The sequence below is a fragment of the Orcinus orca genome, chromosome 10 (assembly GCF_937001465.1).
Source record: "Orcinus orca chromosome 10, mOrcOrc1.1, whole genome shotgun sequence".
NCBI lineage: Eukaryota > Metazoa > Chordata > Mammalia > Artiodactyla > Delphinidae > Orcinus > Orcinus orca.
In genome coordinates, this window is record NC_064568.1 from 47,770,126 (window position 1) to 47,789,050 (window position 18,925).

The following is an 18,925-nucleotide window of genomic DNA, read 5'->3' on the forward strand; positions in this document are numbered from 1 at the left end:
GAAGCAGTCCACCCACAAGAGAGCGCAGTTTCATGTATTTATTTTTGGCAGGAAGGAAATCATTGCAAATCTCTTGACTGACAATGCTCGGCCCTGGAAACGTGCACATTCTACATGTAGTATTTCCCCAGTGATGCTGGATTGTTTACACATTCAAATGTCCAACAGAAATCCATGACTACCCAGACACCACCAGCATCTCCACCACTTGGGGGTGTGCGTGTGTGTGTTTGTCTATAGAGAAGCTCCCTAGAGAATGGAACAGGAACAGATACCATCAAATTTACAGTAAAATAGGAACAGAGGCAGCCAGTTGATTTTGCACAGGTATATGCAAGCACTTCAAACCATCCACTCTTCTCGAACCCTGGCATGCCAACTGTCCATCACAGCACCTTTAAAAGCAGAGGCACAAACGTCACGAGTGTTTGACCATAGGGCTGTGCGGTTCTGGATTTTATGAGAAAGCCATCTTTAATACACAGGGTCATAAAAATGTTGCCAGGTTATAGACTTATACAGATTTCCTTTTTATACAAGTTCAAATGCTGCAACCATGACAAATCAGTGTCATTAGGGCATCCTCATGTCTCCAAAATCATCTCATCAAAATTGCACCACATCAAAGGAGTTTCCCCGTCAACCATCAGCTATGACACGTGGTGCTTCTTTTTAGGATACAGATGCATTGTTTACAAACAGCTAATGGGTGAAACCACGGACCAACACGTAGGATTCCAGAGCAATGGAAGACAGAGTAGTAACAACCTCAGGTGTGCCTGGGCACCTCCACTCAAGGCCCGGCCAGAGATGTGATAACATCATAGTCCACGAGCCACAGAATCCTGTTCCAGATCTTAATGTAAAAAATATTTTTCCAGGAGACTATATTTTAACCTGGTACCGAAAGGACCATGGAAACTCAAGAGGTCAGATTTCTCATTTGGCTAAAGAGTTGGGGGGTGTTTTGGTAACAATGGGAAGTATATGGCACAGAGAAATAGCTGATAGGTTTCATTAGGTTTTAAAGCCCACAATTTAATAAAAGGTAATAATTAAAAACAATACCCGTATTTACCTTAAAAAACATAAACCCCGAACATTCATCTCATTTCTTGGCCTTATGTTAGAATTCTATTGCTTCATTTACATGTAGATGATTAAAAATATATATATCGATATAGATATTTTGATTATGTACATAAAGCAGAATCAAGGGTTAAAATAAGAACGGAATTTTGGAGTGGGGTCAAATAAGGTGCACAGAATCCAGAACGCTCCGAGGGCCCGCTGCCCTCCTGAGACGTTCTGCGTCTGTGGTGGCAGGAACTGGGTTCCACCCCCGGCAGCTCTGCACTGGCTCAGTGCAATGGTGCTCACGGTTTCAGGAATGACCAGGTGAAGTGTCTGGCTCAAGCCTGCCAAGTGTCTTCACTCCATCGGAAGTGGGGCACGACTCCTAGGTTTGATTCCCCTGGAATATTCTAGGATTTCAGTCCTCTCTGCCCCCTATTCCAAATAAGACCTTGGGATGCCAACAAAGAAGGGGGCACAGGTGAGGTTCTAAGGCTCTCATCAGGACTGATTTCTGTGTGGATGTCAGCACATGTCAGACCCTTGACTGCAACATTCAAGACATTTAAGGCAGTGGGTTCTTTTAATGACTAGTTTTCCAAATCAAGGTGTATGGCATGTGCAGACCCGCCACGTAACTGTTATTTTCTGTAGTCATGCCTTGCAAGGGGCTCTTTCTATTTTAACTGGCATGTGGATTACTGGGTTTGGAACACTCAGAGCATGGGGAGACCTGGTTACCCCTGAATACTTACTTCTCTTCTGAAAGCACGGCAGTCTGCAGACCAAAGTGCTGTTGGGAGGACGTGATTGGCAGCTGGCTTCACTATTTTATGAATGAAAGCAGAAAAGAAATTTTACTTTGACAGCTCCCCGCCCCCCACCGTTTTCCAGTCTTCTTAGTGCCAGTCACTCCCACCAGAACTCCGGCCCGACCCATAGAGGACTAAGGCAATGGTGCCAACATGAAAGGGTTCTTTTAAATTATCTTTAAGAGCAATACTTTATAGACTGTCTTATTGTCAAACGAGGAACATGGCACTGCTTAAAAGATCTCACTGGGAAAGGCTGCAAAGGGAGCCCCGGCTCAGGGAGGGGGCCCTTCCTCTCCTTGGCTCTGGGCGATGGGTCCCACATCTAGATGCGTTTCCCCAACCCTCGGCTCAGAAATAGGCTGTGCTTCAAAAGAGAAGACCAAGAGATGGACTCGGGCCACATCAGCGTGGTGGTGGGTTGAGGCCACAGGTTCTCAAGAGACAACAGTCGGCTTATCAGAAACTCTGAGCTTGACTGCTGTTTGAAATGAACGCCACACCGGTCAGGTGCGCTGGCCCTTTTGTCTTTGCTCCCTTCTGAACTCCCAAGGCTGGTGCCAGGGAAGGAACGCAGTCCACAGTCTGCAACGGGGTGGGACACCTATGTTTCTGACCCTGTCCAAGTCTGCAGCTTAGCAGTGAGCAGATTCTGAGCGTAGGCACAGTGGCAAAGAACAGTGTAACAGCCGCTGGTCAATTCCATTTGGTGGCAGCACGGTAGCAGCAAAGAAAATTCCCAAACAGCTCCACGGGTATCCAGCTTTTGGAAAGGACAGATTTAAAAATCAATCATCAGATTTTTATAAAACTATCCAAGGGTTTTAGAGTTTCTTAGAACTGTTCTACCAACAACAACCAAACCAAAAACATACAGAAATATGGCAGTAGTGTGAAAGCGGAAGTGACATGATGCCACTTTTCCAGGGGAAACTGTGACCTCAAGACAAATTTGTCACCGTCAGAAACAATAAGAGTAATATAAAAGGATCTACCGTTTCCTAAAGCGTTGAGCCACACGATTGCGGATACATTCCAAACTGGGTCAGAAATGAATGCACACACTGACACCATCACAAAATCTCCTCGCAAGGGCCTGACCCTGCGGCATGCCACAGGCGGTCGGAGCAGCACACCCGCTGGGAGACAGGCTCCTATGACTCACCCCCATCCCTTACCACCCACCTCCCTCCCACCTTCCAGGTTTTAGAAAATTGTCATATTTATCTTCTTAGAGAAGCTAAGACAATAAAAGACTAAAAGATGTCTGGAAATACGTTGTATAGAAAAATTAACTCTCAGCTTAAAATAACATTCAAAAAGGCACTTCATCCTGTAGGAAAGAGATTCTGAGTTGGGTCAGCTACTCTGAGCTGGGGTAGAAGGGGACAGGCTGTCTGCTGGAGGGGAGGACAGTTGAAAGGAAGTCTGATAGATATCAAGCTTTTTTTTTTTTCCCATTTTTTTCCTTTTTGGTATGTTTTAAGAAAAGCAAATCCAGTAAAATGCATGTCCCTTTACGAAATTCGTTAAAAGAGTTCATTTTAAAATAGTTGTTTCTGTTCTTAAAAAATAAACCAGGTAGGTATGGCCACATTCGCCCCGTGGCCTGGAGTATGGCGTGTCCTCACTCTTAGCTCCTGGGGAGCTGAGGCCAGGCAGGTCCCGAGGCTGAGGTTCCAGGGTGCACAGGCGGGAGGCGGGCGGAGGCCGGGGCTACCTACTGCAGAGTCTGTGCAGCATGCTGTACACGTCGTCTTCCTGGCTCAGGCCCTCAAAGAAGGGGATGAGGTCCAGTAGCTCCGTGTCTGTCATGTCATCGAACCAGGACTGCACAGGCACCTGGAAGACAGTGCGTGGAAGGGGCAGCAGAACTGTATCCAGGCCTGGGGGCCGCTTCTAGCCTGACTGTGTCCCTGTACTTTAACATTTTCTTTGGTAAGGAGGATGGGTACCTGGAAATCATCATCATCATCATCATCATCTTGTTCGTTCTCCTGTCCCAACTAAAATCAATCTAGATCTACCTGGTTCAGGAAGGCAAAATTAAGTGTACCCACTTTGCAGGCATTTGCCTGTTTTGTTTTCCTGCCACAGAAAAGGTGGCCAGGGCGCAGAATATATAACTAGCTTAGCACCTTGCTAATTCCAGAACGCTCTTGCCATTGCATTAAACCAGCTTCTGGTACCTCAGAGCACTTGGAGCCAGCGGACACCAGCCAACACTGACATCAGGGAGCCCACATAGAGGGCACCAGAGGGCTTCCACTTAGGGTCACTGTGCCAGACTGCACGGCAAGGAGAAGTGGACCATTTCCTCCCACGCTTAGCAGAGATCAGGTAAAAGGGGAAGTATAAAATTTCAGGACATTCTGAAGCCATGGGCAAGACAGCATTCTCCCTTAGGTTTAGACAGAGAGGTGGGGAAGGCTGCTAGTGGGTAATAGCCAGGGGTGCCAAGAAGAGATATTAAAAGAAATTGGGGGAAGCCAAAAAAGTTGTAAAGCAGTATTTTTGACCATTTTAAAAATCTAAAGACTGCTCAGAAACATAAAAATTCAGCATGTAATTTAAAAAAGAAACAAGGTAAGGATTAACCAAAAAAATGACTACTCCTGGGGAAGGGGCAGGAATGGGGGAGAGGGCAGAAATGGACACAAGACTTCTCTGAATTTATCTTTGCTGATAGTTTTGATGTTAAACTATGTAAATGTGTTACATAACTGAAATAAAATTAAATCATTAAGAAAAAAAGCAACAAAAGATGAACCTTAGTGTATATAAGTTTGTGACATAACCACAGAGGATTATTTCAAGTGATTTTGAAACATAGTGCTCTTTGTAGATTTCTCAAAAAAACAAAACCTCTAAATGCACTCAATTGTTTTATTATTAGTAATAATATTAAAACACTGCAATTCTGAAGCTATTAAATGTATACTATAGAATAAATCAAACCTGTAATGATGTTAGTATCTTTAGGAATCAAGAGTTTCAGCATAAGAGAAGGAGACACAAATACAAAAACAAATTAAATAAAAACCATTACAACTGAATTGGAAAAACCAATGTGAATTTATGATTTTGTTTTCATTCTAAAAATAAAAATAAGTGTATTTTAACTCTGTCCAGTAGAAAGGACTGGAAGCAAAGGACATCCCAGTAACAATGAGAACCCACCCAAACTGTGGTCTCTAGATACCATTTTCATTCTTAGGAATCAGGGTCCATAGAAAAATGGCTGATTCCAGGGCTGGAGCAAGAAATGGACAAGATGAGCTTAGAACACCTTGCTGGACCAGAAAGCAGGAAGCTATCAAAGACTATTGTTATCTGAAGGGGCATCCACTGGCCAAAGTATACAAAAGGATAATAGATGGACTTAAGTTATAACATAAAAAAAATCCATGAGTTCATGATGGTACCTAAAAAAATTCACTGGTTACTTTTGGAGGCTTGCTAGAGCACCAACTCATGACTCTGAAAACTGCAAAATTAATGAAAAAGAACCAAGACTTTACTCTGACTTCCCTATTCAAACATTCAAAATGAATTTTAGGGAATCAAGTAGTCAATGAGAGCAAGTTCAATTTAAAAAAAAAAGAATTCCAGCCCATAAATGCAGAAAGAATGATAGGATTCAGAAATCACCATTTTGCAATTCCTAATGAAATAGTGGATGTAGGTAAGGATCATCAACGACTGCTCACAGTCGTGAAAGGTCGATTGAAAATTTAAAAATGGATGGATCCGGCTGACAACACCTGAATCCAAAAATCAATTCAAAATCTTTAAAAGTGGGACAACCTGATGTCGTATGCCTCCTGATGGGATACCACAGTGAGTACACAATACCAAAGCAGTGTATGGACCTTGTCTGGATTCTGATTCAAACAATCCAAATGTAAGAAAATATTTCGAGATGATAGGGAAAAGATGGACACAGACTGGATATTAGATAATATTAAGAAACTGTTAGTATTATCAGATGTGATAATGGAATCGGGATTTTTTTTTTTTTTTTTTGGCCACGCCACGAGGCTTGTGGGATCTTAGTTTCCGGACCAGGGATTGAACCAGTGCCCCCTGCAATGGAAGCGTGAAGTCCTAACCACTGGACTGCCAGAAAAGTCCCAGGAATTGGGATTATACTAAAAAGAACCCTTATCTGTTAGACACATTACAAAATGCATTATGTTGAATTTGATTAACTCATCAAAAGGAGCATATTTAAATATAATACATTTTGAATGTTTGTTCAAATAATGATTACACACTAATGGAATCTAGTTTGAACTCAGTTTTTGGTTATAAGTGGAGCAACAGAGTTCTGGCCTCAAGGAAAGGACCCTGTTTGGGCTTTTGTTGAGTCTGAGAAACATGGGCTTGGGAGAAACATCCTCTCCAGGGCCTGAGCTGAGGCCTGGCATGGTGGCCACCATGGAGGGGTGAGCAATCACCAATGGGGCTGGTCTCTCTTCCCCTGGAAATGAAGGGCGGGCAGCAGGAGGGCGTCTCTCCTGCTCTGAGTCATGCTGCACCCAGAGAGTCGGCACTGGGAGCTGCCACACTCCATGGTTTTTGTTTTGTTTTGTTTTTGCAGTACACAGGCCTCTCACAGTTGTGGCCTCTCCCATTGCGGAGCACAGGCTCCGGACGCGCAGGCTCAGTGGCCATGGCTCACGGGCCCAGCCACTCTGCGGCATGCGGGATCTTCCCAGACCGGGGCACGAACCCGTGTCCCCTGCATCGGCAGGCGGACTCTCAACCACTGCGCCACCAGGGAAGCCCTCCATGGAGTTTTATGTAGGAAATGTTGCCGTTGTCTACTTTTTAGACATCATTATGAGGTCGTAAAGCCTGGCAGTCTTATCTGAAGACCTCATTGAAGTGCTATTCATTCTTAATACTTCTGTTGAAGAGGTCACCCAGGCCTTCTAAGTCTACAGGGGTCATGAAGTCCTGGGCAACAGCCAGCTCCAGGAAGCTAATGACAGAACCTTCCCGGTCACAATCCTAAAGATGCTAAGGAGATACAGGCTCATTGAGCCTGCAAGCTCTGCTCTAAGTGCTTTTCACGTACTGCCACCCAATCCTCCAACAATCCTATGAGATCAGCATGCTTATACTCCCCATTTGACAGACAGGACAACTGAAGCTCAATGGGCATAAATAACTTGGCCAATGTCATGTAATTGCTAAGTGGCAGAGTTGGGATTTCACCAAGGAAAAGGCCAAGAAACCCCACACAGGGGCTTGAAGGTACAAAAGTGGTTCTGCCTGGCAAGAGAGCTCAGATGGAGCTCTGCGTCCTTTTGCTTTGGGGCTACTTACTGCATTCTCAGGATGGAAGATGTACGAGGCAGGAGAATTGTCCACGATGATCACTTTGCTCAGCTCCCGCCCAAGGCGACTCAGGTCTTTCACATAGTTCCCTCGATGGAAAACACATGATTCTCGGAAGAGCCGGGCTCGGAACACACCCCAGCGGTCCAGCAGGTCAGCCACAGGGTCTGCGTACTGGAAAGCAGGTGTTACAATGAAGCCTGGGCGCCTGGAAGAGCCCAGAAGCCCTGACCTCCTGCAGCAAGATCCGTACTACTTTTCTAAAAAGGGATTTAAATAACTGGATGTGTTTCAAGATCCTGGTTATTTCCCTGACACCCTGGATTCTTCCATTTCTCTCACTTCTCATATCCAATCCATCAGAAATTCTTGTCACTTCCAGCTCCAAAAATATCTTGAATCCACCTGGATCTCTCTGTATTGTCACTGCCTCGTCTGGGCCTCTGTAGTCTCTGGCCTGTGGTGGCTGCGTGAGCCTCTAGAATAGCTTCCCTCTTCCCCTTGGGCCTCCTTTCCACCCCTTCACCCCACAGCTGTCAGAGCGGCCGCTGGAAGACATCTGTCACACCACATCACTCCCTGCACTGTCTTCCCGTCGCATTTGGAACGAGGCCCCCTGATCCCTGCCGGATCCTGTACGGCTGCAGCCACTTCTCAGCTCCATCTCAAGTCACTTGAGCCACACTGGCTTTGCACATGGTCAGGACCTTTGCACCAGTGTCCCCTCTGCATGGAACACTCTCTCCCCGCTCTCTGCACGAACTTCTCCTTCTGTCTCCTCATTTTTCAGATCTTGGCTTCCCTTATCACCTACCCAGCCCTTCCTCTCTGCCTACTCTCTGGCCTCACAGCCATTGCCCCCACAGAGCTCACCACCTGGGACCACCTGATGTTCCTGTCACCTGTCAGGGACCAGGCCTTGCCTGTCATGTTCCCCATGACATCCCTAGCACTTGTGGGTGCCTACCTCATAGTAGGGCTCAGTAAATACTAGTTCCGTCAGTGAACGAAAGAGCGGACTTGGTATCTGTCTTGTGTGCACGGGGCCACACTGCCCCCTAGAGGTGCTCCGGGCAGCTGGGCCAGCCCAGCCCCCGACTGTCACTGGATGGTGCCCAGACAGCACTTCCATTTACTTGGAGCCCAGGAGTTTTAAGGGAGGGAGTTCGAGCCCCGCTCACAGTTGGGGTTCATCCAGCTTGGCCCTATGCCATGGCCTGGGGGAATTCCCCCCAAAGCAGGCTGAACTGGATAAAGAAATAGAGGGGTTATCCCTGAGGGAAAATCTTCATCCAGACTGAGTGGCCTGGGCTGAAGGCAAAAGAGTGGCAGCTCCCAGCCCGATGTTAGGTCAGGCCTCAGCACCAAGACCCAAGTGAGGGGCACAGCCACTTTCCCTAGGGGCCCAGAGGCTCTGCCAGGGAGGTAGGAAGCACCCGAGGCTGGTGGTCTTGGGAAGGCCAGTGGCAGAACGCACAGCAGCCCAAGTGCAGAGCCAAGGCAGGCACGGCTGCAGGATGCAGGGCTACGAGCAGCATCCTGGTTCCATGGGCGAGTCCTCCTCTCTCCAGACACATCCTGATGGAGCAGAGTCCAGGAGGAGGCTGGATTTCCTGCCAACCAAGCGGGGTGAGCTCAGGGCTCTGCAGTTTTCTGCTGGTGAGGGTAGCCAAGTACCATGTGGGTTGTTTTTAAGGGGCTGACTCTAGATAATTTCTTCATAATCATTAACGGTGGCGGTGGCATACATCTTTCAAGGGAATGTCTGAGTCTGGGGCTCCAGGCCTTGGAGATGAAGGAGGGGAATATAAGCTTCATGTGGGCAGGGACTGTCTCTTGTTCTCTGTGGTATGCCTAGTGCCTAGTACAGTGGCTGACACACACAGTACATGCTTGCTGGGTGAGTGAATGAAGGAAGGACACTAAGATGGGGAAGCAGACACCGAAGGGCTCTGACAGTCAGCAGAGGGTTGCTTAGGTCCCCGGGCGGCAGGCCAGGAGGTCCTCTGCACCAACAGTGCTGGCTGGGGCTGAGCCCAGAGCCAAGCACTGGGGAGCGGCCACCTGTCAGCAGAGCTTGTGCCCCAGGGAGGAGAGAAGCTGGACGGCTAGACTTGAGGGCTGATTCGGCAGAGCCAGCCTTGGGGCAGCAGCGAGAGAAGGGCTGGAGAGACAGATGGAGGGGCAGGTGGGAGCCGTCCAGGGAGAGCGACTGAACAAGGATGTTTAAGCAAGTGCTGGGGATGATGCCAAGAAAGAGTGCTTTCAATTTCGCCAAAGAAAAAAACAGCTCTCAATCCACCAGCATTGTGCAATCTTCCTGTTTGTTATTTCTTTGGTTATCACCTCAGGCTCCTCGGCAGCCCAGAGCACTGTCAGAAAAGCCCTCGGCACCGCAGCACGATTAGCCTTGGTACCCACCAGGGAAGATTATGCTTTCCCTGAGGCCACGTTCCCTTTACAGTATGCAGAGGTCAGCCCGGGGCTTTGGATCCCCTCACTGCCGGCCTGGTGATGAGCTTGGCAGAATGTGAGCAAGTGGGGGTCTCTCTCCCCTCGGCCATGACAGAGAGATGGCCCACACCAGCAATGCCCAACCTGGCAAAGCAGCGTGTGTGGGAACTCGGGGTCAGAGTCCTCGACATGCAGAGAAGGGAGCCGCGCAGAGACAGAACATGGGGGAGGAAGCTGCCTGTGGGTCCTTGGAGCGGGTCTGCAGACAGGCAGACAGCTAGCTAACTTGGGCCCCACAGAGCTCATCTTTGGGGCCGTTCAGGGTCCCTGAGGTGCCCATGGAGACACCGGCAGTGCCATCAACAAATGGATGGCATTGGCCCATCGGGGTCAGGGTTTGAGACATGGTCATGGCAAGGATCTCTTCCTAGGAGCAGGGCCTGCCCTGTCTGCCCTCCACACCACGCACGTACCTCCGCTCCCCTGTGAAGGGACAGACTAAACCACACTGGGGGCCCTGTGAGCCTGCCAGTTCCCTCCAACAGCAGGAGAGGGCCGAGAAACCACTCTCCTTGGTCAGAGCCAGTGTAGATGCTGGGTCAGAGATTCATACCAAACCACAGGACCAGAACATGTGTGAATTATTTTATCATCATGAATAATTATGATAATAAAGAACGAACACCAGTAGCGGTTACCATGTGACGGCGCCCAGCACAGCACATGGGACCCGGCAGGTGCTCCACGGACACCTGCTGAGTAGGAGTGGGGCCCTGTGCTAAGCTCTTTATGGGCATTATCTCATTTGACCCACCCCATGAGGTAGATGGAATCATCCCCATCTTATAGAAGAAACTGAGGCGAGAGAAGTGAAGCAACTGGCCTGAGGTCCCAGGGCTCATGAGGGCAGTCACAACTCTCATTTGGCCCCAGCAGGTGGATGAATCTTTGACCCTTGTCTCTCCCTGAAACCCGTGTGAGCTAACCCAAGGGCAAAGAGGCCTGAGCCTGTAGCCAGTCAACAGATGAGATACGTACGCCCTTTCTTGGTTACACTGGACACATGTGTGGTTCCCTGGTCTGTGGATAAGTAGCTTCAGTGGCCGCAGGGAGCAACTTCATGGAGCATTTGTTCCCAGTGCTGTCGCTATGGTAACCCAGAAGCCTCTCAGGCTGGTGCTGTGCACATGGCCTGCATCCACCCCACCTGGGGTGGGAACCTGTCACCATGGTGACAGCTTCCCCCACCTTAACAAAGGGCTGCTTGACAGGGGGCAGGGGTGGAGGGGCTGGGCACTCAGGGCTGGGGGCAGGACCCACCTTGGCCAAGCTGGCAGTAAAGAGCACACACTCAAACAGCTGCCCCATCCTCTGGAGGAACTCGTCCACATGTGGCCGCTTCAGCACATACACCTGCAACGGCAGGGACAGCACGCCGGTCAGTCACAGCAGCCGCTGGGAAAGGCCTGGGGCCCGGACACCCTGCATAGGAAGAATTCCTAACCAGGTTCCTGCCTCCTGCCCCTTGGTTTAATGTGGTGCGTATGAAGGGCTGTGCAGTCAGATACGGCGCTTCAGGCCAGACACACCTCAGATTGGGCTCCAGGTCTGAGTTCGGAGCAGACGCCCCTCCCAAGGGGGAAAGGGAAGCTGACCATGGTATTGAAGGTCCTGGGGATTTTCAGAAGCAGTGAGTGGAAGGGTTGTGCCGCATTTGTGTGACACAATTCCTTCATTTCACGTGCGTTTCGCGGCACATGCTCTCAGTCAGGCCCTTTGTGGACACAGGCTGTGGTCTGGGGTAGTCCTTTCGGGAGGTCAGGGCCTGGGCCCCTGCCCGGCAGGCCTGGGATTGCTCCAGCTGCTACCTACTCTGATTGGAACCCCTCCCTTGCTGAGAAGGCCTGGGGTGGAGGCGCAGACCCAGCAAAGCTGAAGGAAGGGCCTTCCTTGTCGGCTTGGGAAACCATCTACCTGACCCCACAAAGGTAACTCTGCTTGGGTCTGCTCCAGAAACAGATGCTTCAGGGGACTTGAAGCCAGCCTACCCCAGGCCCCAGAAACCAGCCATCAGGAGGAGTCGCCAAGCAGAGGGGGGCAAAGAGCAGCCTTTCCTAGAGTGGCTGGGCTCTGCTCCTGACTGGGGAACCTGAACAAATGTGAGGAAACATAGGAGCAGGGAGAGAAGGCAGAGCTGGCAAGAGGAGATAGAGGAGGTGGGAGGAGGGAAGAACTAATTAAAACTTGAATAAATTCCATCTGAAATTAGCCATTTCCCTAAAATAATTCAAACTTGTTAAAATTCAATTCAATTCATATTCGCTCAGTCCCAGCTCTGGGCTCAGCCTGAAGCAGTTACAAAGGTGAGTGAGACACAGGCCTTGCCCTTGAAGAGCTCACAGTCTAGAGCAGACGTACAGAAAAATATATCAAAATAAACATGTGTAATGACAGCTGTAGTAGAGGGATAAATTGAGGATGATTAACTCCCCTCTCAAGGGGAGGGAATCACAAAAGGGAACATGTGGCCTGGACCTTGAAGGATGAATAGGAGTTCACCAGGCTGATAAGGATGAGAAGTGAGCTTCCAGACAGAGGAAACAGTATGAGCCTGAGACCTGGCCTGAAAACACTTGGGGTGTTAGAGAATGGCCAGAGCCCTGCATGACCAGCCCTTCAGAGGCAGCAATAAAAGAGGGGGAAATGAGGGTAGAAAAGGCTGAAGATGAAATGTGAAAAGCAGGCCAGGGCGAGTAATGCATGGGGCCATAAACGAAGCAGGCTGGATACCTAACAGGACAAGTAACAGAGGGGAACGGGGCTCTGCCCCACACGGAGGATGTGCTGCTGGTAAAGGAGTTTACACAGAGCCAGGACTTGGTGGGAAACATGGCTGACTGAAAGGGTGTGTGGAGTGAGGGGCCAGAGGAGCAGGGTGGCCTGGGTGTGGGTTGAGGGCTGGACCTGTGGCTGTAGTAGCTCCAGGCCCCACTTATGCCCACGAGGCTGCTTGGTGCCAGGAACGGATCCGGCCTGTGGTCCTCAGTCTCCCTGGGAATATTGCTTGGAAAGGAAGCTTTGCTACACGCGAAGGGCAGGAGACTGGTTTGGGAACTCTGGTGTTGGTGCCTCTGGCAGAGAGGAGGGTCCTGGGCCCGGAGGCCAGCGTCCAGGCCCGCGTCCGCGTGCAAGTAACCAAGAATAGGCCCCTTGGGACCTGCACAGCCTATCCTGGATTACTTGAACGAGGCCACGGCCTTCGCCAGGGCCTTGGTCCTCCTCTGGGCGCCTGTGGCTTCATTCCCTCAGGAGAGAGAGTTTCTGACCCCAGCTCTGGGGTATCTACCACCAAGTGAATCACAGCACAGTCTGGAGGGCTGGGGCAGCTGGGCAGCTCCTTAGAGAATGGGCTGGCCACAGCAGGTCAGGTCCTGAGGGCCATGCTCACGGTCACGAGGAACAAAGGATTAATTTCTCTCCTAATTCCTGCCATGCCAATGGGCAGCCTCTCCTTTGTCTCATTATCTTGTAACACGAGCCAAGATAATAAATGCAGAAGCCTTGACTGCTTCTCAGATGCTAAGTTAATTCTGTTGACGCTTCTGCAAATGTTAAATGCCCAAGTGCCTGCTCCCTGATGGCTTTTAAAAGTGTGAAGTGTGGAGACACCAGGGACAGGGCTGCCTTTCCCAGGGACTGGACGGATTCCTGGCAGGACCTCCTGGCAGGGGAGGAGAGGGACTCGAGTATCACCCAAAGAGCCCTGGGTTAGGAACAGGAGACTGGAGCTCTCATTTTAATTCTTCCTACTGTATGACCTTGAACCAATCCTCTCCCTGGCTGAGCCTCAGTTTCCCCATGTGTGCTATGAGGTGGCTGGATCAGCCGACTCCCCCAGCTCTGACACCCTGCACTCAAGGGCCAAAGAGACTACCGACATCGTTAAGGAAAGACATCCTGTTACGGCTCAAGCGCCAAGGGAGAGTTTCCCTCCTGGGATATAAACACACCAGGCCAGAGACCCTCCCTTTAGATCTCGGGGTTGACAAGGAAGATGACTGGATCATCCCTGCGGAAAACCTACAATGTCTTCCTACAATGTTTCCAATATTTCATAAATGAAACTATTTCCAGAGGAGCTTCATGAAGAAAAAAGGAAAATAAGGGGAAAAAAAAATCAGAACAAAGATGTATGCCAGCTGACTAGGGCATCTTTAGTCAAAGCTGCCTGCTGATCCAAAAAACGCACACCCTTCCTCCTTTCCTTTTTGGGTTGGATTTTGCTAAATATTCACTGGAGAACACGATGCAGGAGTGACAAGGTAAGTCTGGACTGGCTGGCCTTGGAAACGGACTTTTCCCGAGAATCTACCATAAGCGGGTGACTTGTGACATTCTCCTGTTGTCTGCTAGGAGAGTAGTTGCAGCAATTACACAGGGAAGTTAATTAGACCATCAAGCTAGGCCAGTGGGGGATACGGAAACGTCTAAAAGTCTGCATCAAATCAAAGAACTATTTGAACTTGCAACCACATCTAATATTTACAAATAGATTAGAGTTTCCCTTATAAACTAAGTATAAAATTCATCTGAGTGAAAAAAAAAGCAGAACATCATTGCATTTTTAATAAAATCTACTTCCTTTTGATTTAGGAATAAAAAGACTATGAAGTGGGAATTTAGAAATACAGTTCACAGGAAACATAATTACTAAAAAATGCTAACTGAAACTCAGATTTAGCTTTGATTTCTTACCTGATGTATAGTTCCATCGATTTCAACGGGAACAATAAAATCAGCATTACTAATAGGCTAGAGAAAAAAGAAACTATAATTAGTATCTCTGAAAGAACAAAATAAAATTGGAAACTTTAGCACCAAAAAAGCTTGCCTGGACCAATGTTTTTATTGTTGGAAAAAACAATTCAGGAGGATGTTGAAGCATGCCATGGCTCCTCAAAATAAGCACAAGAAGAAAAGCACATTATTTTCTGTTCTGAACATTGTTACATTTTCAGCATCTTGGTGCAACCTTTTTATCACCTCCCTGGCCCCAACCGCAAAGAGTGGCGCACCTGGCTTGGGAACCGGGCTTGTCAAACTCCCCGCTCTTGCCTAGAGCCCTCCCAGCATGGCAGGAACCACTGCTGGCCACCAGGGGGAGGAGGTGAGAGCCTGACGATCCCCGAGGACAGTGCTACTCAGAGGAAAAGAATTTGTCTTGGACCCACAAGTGCAGACTGCCCTGTGAGGGGCTGCTTGACAGATGTTCAACACATGGACCCCAAGTGGGGCCATCGGATATGGGGGTGAAGTCAGAGGCCACAGTCATGACCTTGGGCCGGCTCTTTCCCCTCTGGACCTCGGATTCTCCTGTCTTCCACAACTAAAGCAAGGGATCTGATGAGTGCCCCTACCTCCATCCAGCATGCATCAGTGATTTCAGGCCTTGCCTGGCACCATCTCCTACTGTGGGAGGTGGGGAGAGCCAGCCCACTCCAGACCGTTCTGCTCTATGTAACACAATACGTAGCACACTCACAAACCTCTGCATATTTAAAGTAACTCTGACACTTAATAACACTTAAAATTCAAATAGGATGCTTCGGCAGTCACTATGTTCTCAATGATAGACTCACATACACTTCTAAATGGAATTCCATAAATCAGGTAGAAATGAACAGGCCCAAGAGAATCATGAGACCACAAACCCTCGGGACACGTAGGAGAGAAACAGAGGCAGGGAGAACACGTGTGTGGTGGCCACAGGGCACTCTGGTCACAATCTGAACTGGGGTCTCTGCCTTTAAGCCCATTACTGTACACACACATTGTTCTTTGATATGTAAACTGAAAAAAAGGTGGAAAATACTAGATCACAGAACCATTACTAAGCACTCAGCAGAGCACCTGAGGCTTAAGATTACAGTGTCTTCACTGCTTTGGTTGGAAGGCCAAGGATGAGTTCGGTATTTTATCATTTCACAACTAAAATAGAGAATCAGGCTAGAAAGCAAGAGACTGAAGGAAGAAATTCTCACAAGGCATTAGACTGTGAAATCATATTCCACAGAGCATAGAACAAGAGAAAACCATTGCCCAGCTCAGAGCAAGCACTGCCCTCCATCTTTTCTTGCACGAGACCGGGCCAAAGCCAGGGCTGTAAACCTGGGTCCTGGCCCTGCGTGCTGTACAGATGCGCAGTTTCAAGGAGAGAGGTTCACAGCTTTCGGATTCTCAAAGGGCTCTGAAATGCCTAGAACCTTAAAAACCATATGATAAAGAATATTCTGCTCGCAAATGTAGGCAGGCCAGGGAGGGCAGAAACAAAGAGATGGTGTTCACATCAGCCCGTCGCATCAACGCCCTCTGAGTAGGCCCTGGAGATACCAGGGGCTGCCAAGGCCTCGCCTTTGGAGGCAGGAACCCTCAGTAACCTTGGGCAGTCTGGCCAGCGATGCCCACACTCCCAGAGCTGCTTGGAATGAAGCTGGTCTATGCTGTAGTGGCAACTGACCCCTGTCCTAAAGGGCTTTCTTCCTCAGGGACTTGAAAAAGTCTTGAGCATCCTGCCCATGGGGAGAAAAGGCTTCCAATGCCATTCAGTGTTGAGTTGGGATATAAGGTCACTGCAGCCCTGGGACCAATCCTGGAAGGGCCCTTGTGGGGCTGGGGAATGAGTGGTACCTACGTGCCCCAGCTGCCAGCCGGGCCATTTCTCACTGCCAGGGGTAAGTGTGGCCCTGCCTCCACTCTCCAAAGGACTCTAGGACGACTGCCTGGCCTTGTCCTGTCAAGGAGGATTCTGTTTAGTGAGAAGCAGGCACAAGGAGGGATGTTTCTGGCAGAAAGGTCTTCAGGAAAATTTGATGGCTCTCCCACTTCCCATAGAGCCATCAAGGAGTGACTGGCTGGTGTCAGACACACACTCCATCTCAGGTGGTGCTTTCACGTCTCTCAGCAAAGTAAACGGGGTCATGGGCTGGGGGTAAAAAGAAGAATGTGGTCTAACTGGCCAGCAATAGTAGAGCAGCTCCATCACCAGAAACACCCAAGGAAAACAGGACAAGGACCCTACACACCTGCTTCTTTTCCCCAACACACCAGTCCCCTATTTCCAAACTTTTTTTTATCATTTGCTTCTTTTAAACAATTTCAAAAAATGGAAAAACGATTAATTAACTCATTCCCCAAGAGTGTAGCCATAGCTGTCCCTGCATAGAGGCCCTTGGGTAATTTGTAATCTTGGCTGTTTTTCTGGCGGGGAGATGAAGATGGAGAGCAAGCTGCGCTCACTGCAGCCCCGCAGCCATCAGGAGGGAGGTCAGGCAGGTGGATACACATTAAGCCATGAAGCTTAGGAAAAACTCCAGCAACCTCCTGTCATGAAAACGGTCAAGGTAAATGGCTGAATGTGTTCAGATGCCGTTAACTCTGGAAGTCTTCTTCAGAGTTGGGCATCTTCCAAAACTTGGTCTGGGAAAATTTCCAGGATAGTCGGTTGCTTGATGGTTTTCAACAGTGCCTCCCCTGCCCCTCCCAATACAACTTGCAGCACGTACAGCGCTCCGGTTACCTTGACAAACACATAGCAGTGTTCTGGGGCACTGATTGCCTTGTGCCACCTGAAAAGGATTTCTGCAGGGGCCAGAGTGTTGGAAAACTCAAATTGCATACGTAAGAATGAAGTCTCAGGGATATTGGCAGCCCCAAACTAATCATGTTAATATTCAGCTACTTGAGTTAATGTTCACCTGAGTTAATAAGCAACTGCTATTGGGATTTCATAAACAGTGAGGTCATACGCCAACAACCACAAGCTTTCATCCTTTTCCAATACAACTGTGACCAAATCACAAAGATCACTGATTGTTTTTTATGTTGATTTACCTTAAATGAACTGTGCACCAATGTTTCATCTAAATCAATGACCACACATTTCTTTCCATAGTCAAGCACCGTCACCTCTGGAAGGAGATATTTAGCTGGTGGCTAAAGGGGGGAAAAAAATCAATATTATTACCTTTATGTAAAAGACAAACCAAATCCCTTATAATTGTATTACACTATGTCAGTGAGGTCAGAAATGAAACCAAACATTTAAATGCCTGGTCAAGCACATCATGGAATTTTATTAAAAACAATAGGAATGAGCAGTTTGCAACTGAAGTTTTACCAAGCAAATACTGTGCCACTTGCCTGAACGGCTATTATGAGGGCCTGGGCTTTGGAACCAGACAAACTTGGGTTTGAATATCAGCTCTGTCTGTTCTTTGGCTGTGAGTTGGGATGATAATACCTACCACGAAAGGTTGTTATCAGCTATAATTGCAGTAAAACACCCAGCATTCTGCCTGGCACATATGTGGTGGCTATTGTGATTATTAAAATGGACAACATGGGCTTCCCTGGTGGCACAGTGGTTGAGAGTCCGCCTGCCGATGCAGGGGACACGGGTTCGTGCCCCAGTCCGGGAAGATCCCACATGCCGCGGAGCGGCTGGGCCCGTGAGCCATGGCCGCTGAGCCTGCGTGTCCGGAGCCTGTGCTCCGCAACGGGAGAGGCCACAACAGTGAGAGGCCCGTGTACCGCAAAAAAAAAAAAAAGGACAACATGAAAATGAATGTTAAATTATAATCGCTACTCTAACCATGCAGCCTATGTTCCGGGGTCATATTTCATCTGAAATTCACTGTGGTATATAAGCATATTTTAGAGCTTTATTGGACCATAGTATTTTTTTAAAAAAGTGACTGAAGCTTTCAAAAACCGTTAAGAGAAACTATAGAACTACCAGCAAAATGCAATCCAAAGTGACCTCCAATAATAGGAAACAGAAATAAAACTGGTCCACGTACAGTGCCCTGCGTTGTACGTGCCCCACTGTGGTGTAATATCGAGCAACGGTGGCACTTTTATCCCTTGGAGTCTCTGTCCCTGGAAGTTATACTTTAATCCACATGTTGCGTGTTAACCAGAAAATCCATTTATATGTCTTTGCAGTAGCTGACTTTCATGTTATAATAAACAAGTCATAAAGAGTTAATAAAATCCTAGATATCTTCAGCCAACCTCATTCTTGATTTAGAGTATTTATTTCTTGGGCCTTGCCTCATTCTAGAAATGATTTGAAGTATTTCAGTTTACTTTGTGGCATATTCAGTATCCAATGTTAACTAGCTAATTTTCTGTCCTGGAGGAAGGTCAAGCTCTGTTCTATATTTAACGCAAAACAAAAC

General features: G+C 48.3%; 2 protein-coding genes across 12 annotated transcripts in view; both read right to left on the reverse strand.

Annotated features, from left to right (window-relative positions):
- VILL (villin like) overlaps positions 1–3,604 on the reverse strand; it is a 27,924-nt gene extending 24,320 nt beyond the window's left edge. For 4 of the 5 annotated variants that reach the window (XM_033402149.2, XM_033402147.2, XM_049715880.1 and 1 more), the window contains exon 1: positions 1,830–1,969. The gene's annotated coding sequence lies outside the window, so the exon portion shown is untranslated. Of the gene's footprint in view, positions 1–1,829 lie in introns of all 5 variants that reach the window. The other variant, XM_012536009.3, reaches the window with a different exon arrangement.
- Positions 25–18,925, reverse strand: part of CTDSPL (CTD small phosphatase like) — a 125,121-nt gene continuing 106,220 nt past the window's right edge. For 2 of the 7 annotated variants that reach the window (XM_004277913.4, XM_049715932.1), the window contains 5 exons: positions 17,577–17,678; positions 14,442–14,498; positions 11,007–11,099; positions 7,221–7,406; positions 25–3,728 (listed from right to left, as the gene is read on the reverse strand). In XM_004277913.4, the coding sequence (XP_004277961.1) occupies positions 3,603–3,728; positions 7,221–7,406; positions 11,007–11,099; positions 14,442–14,498; positions 17,577–17,678 (564 nt within the window). In that variant the 3' untranslated portion in view covers positions 25–3,602. The remainder of the gene's footprint in view (positions 3,729–7,220; positions 7,407–11,006; positions 11,100–14,441; positions 14,499–17,576; positions 17,679–18,925) is intronic. The other 5 variants (XM_049715931.1, XM_049715930.1, XR_007479688.1 and 2 more) reach the window with 5 other exon arrangements.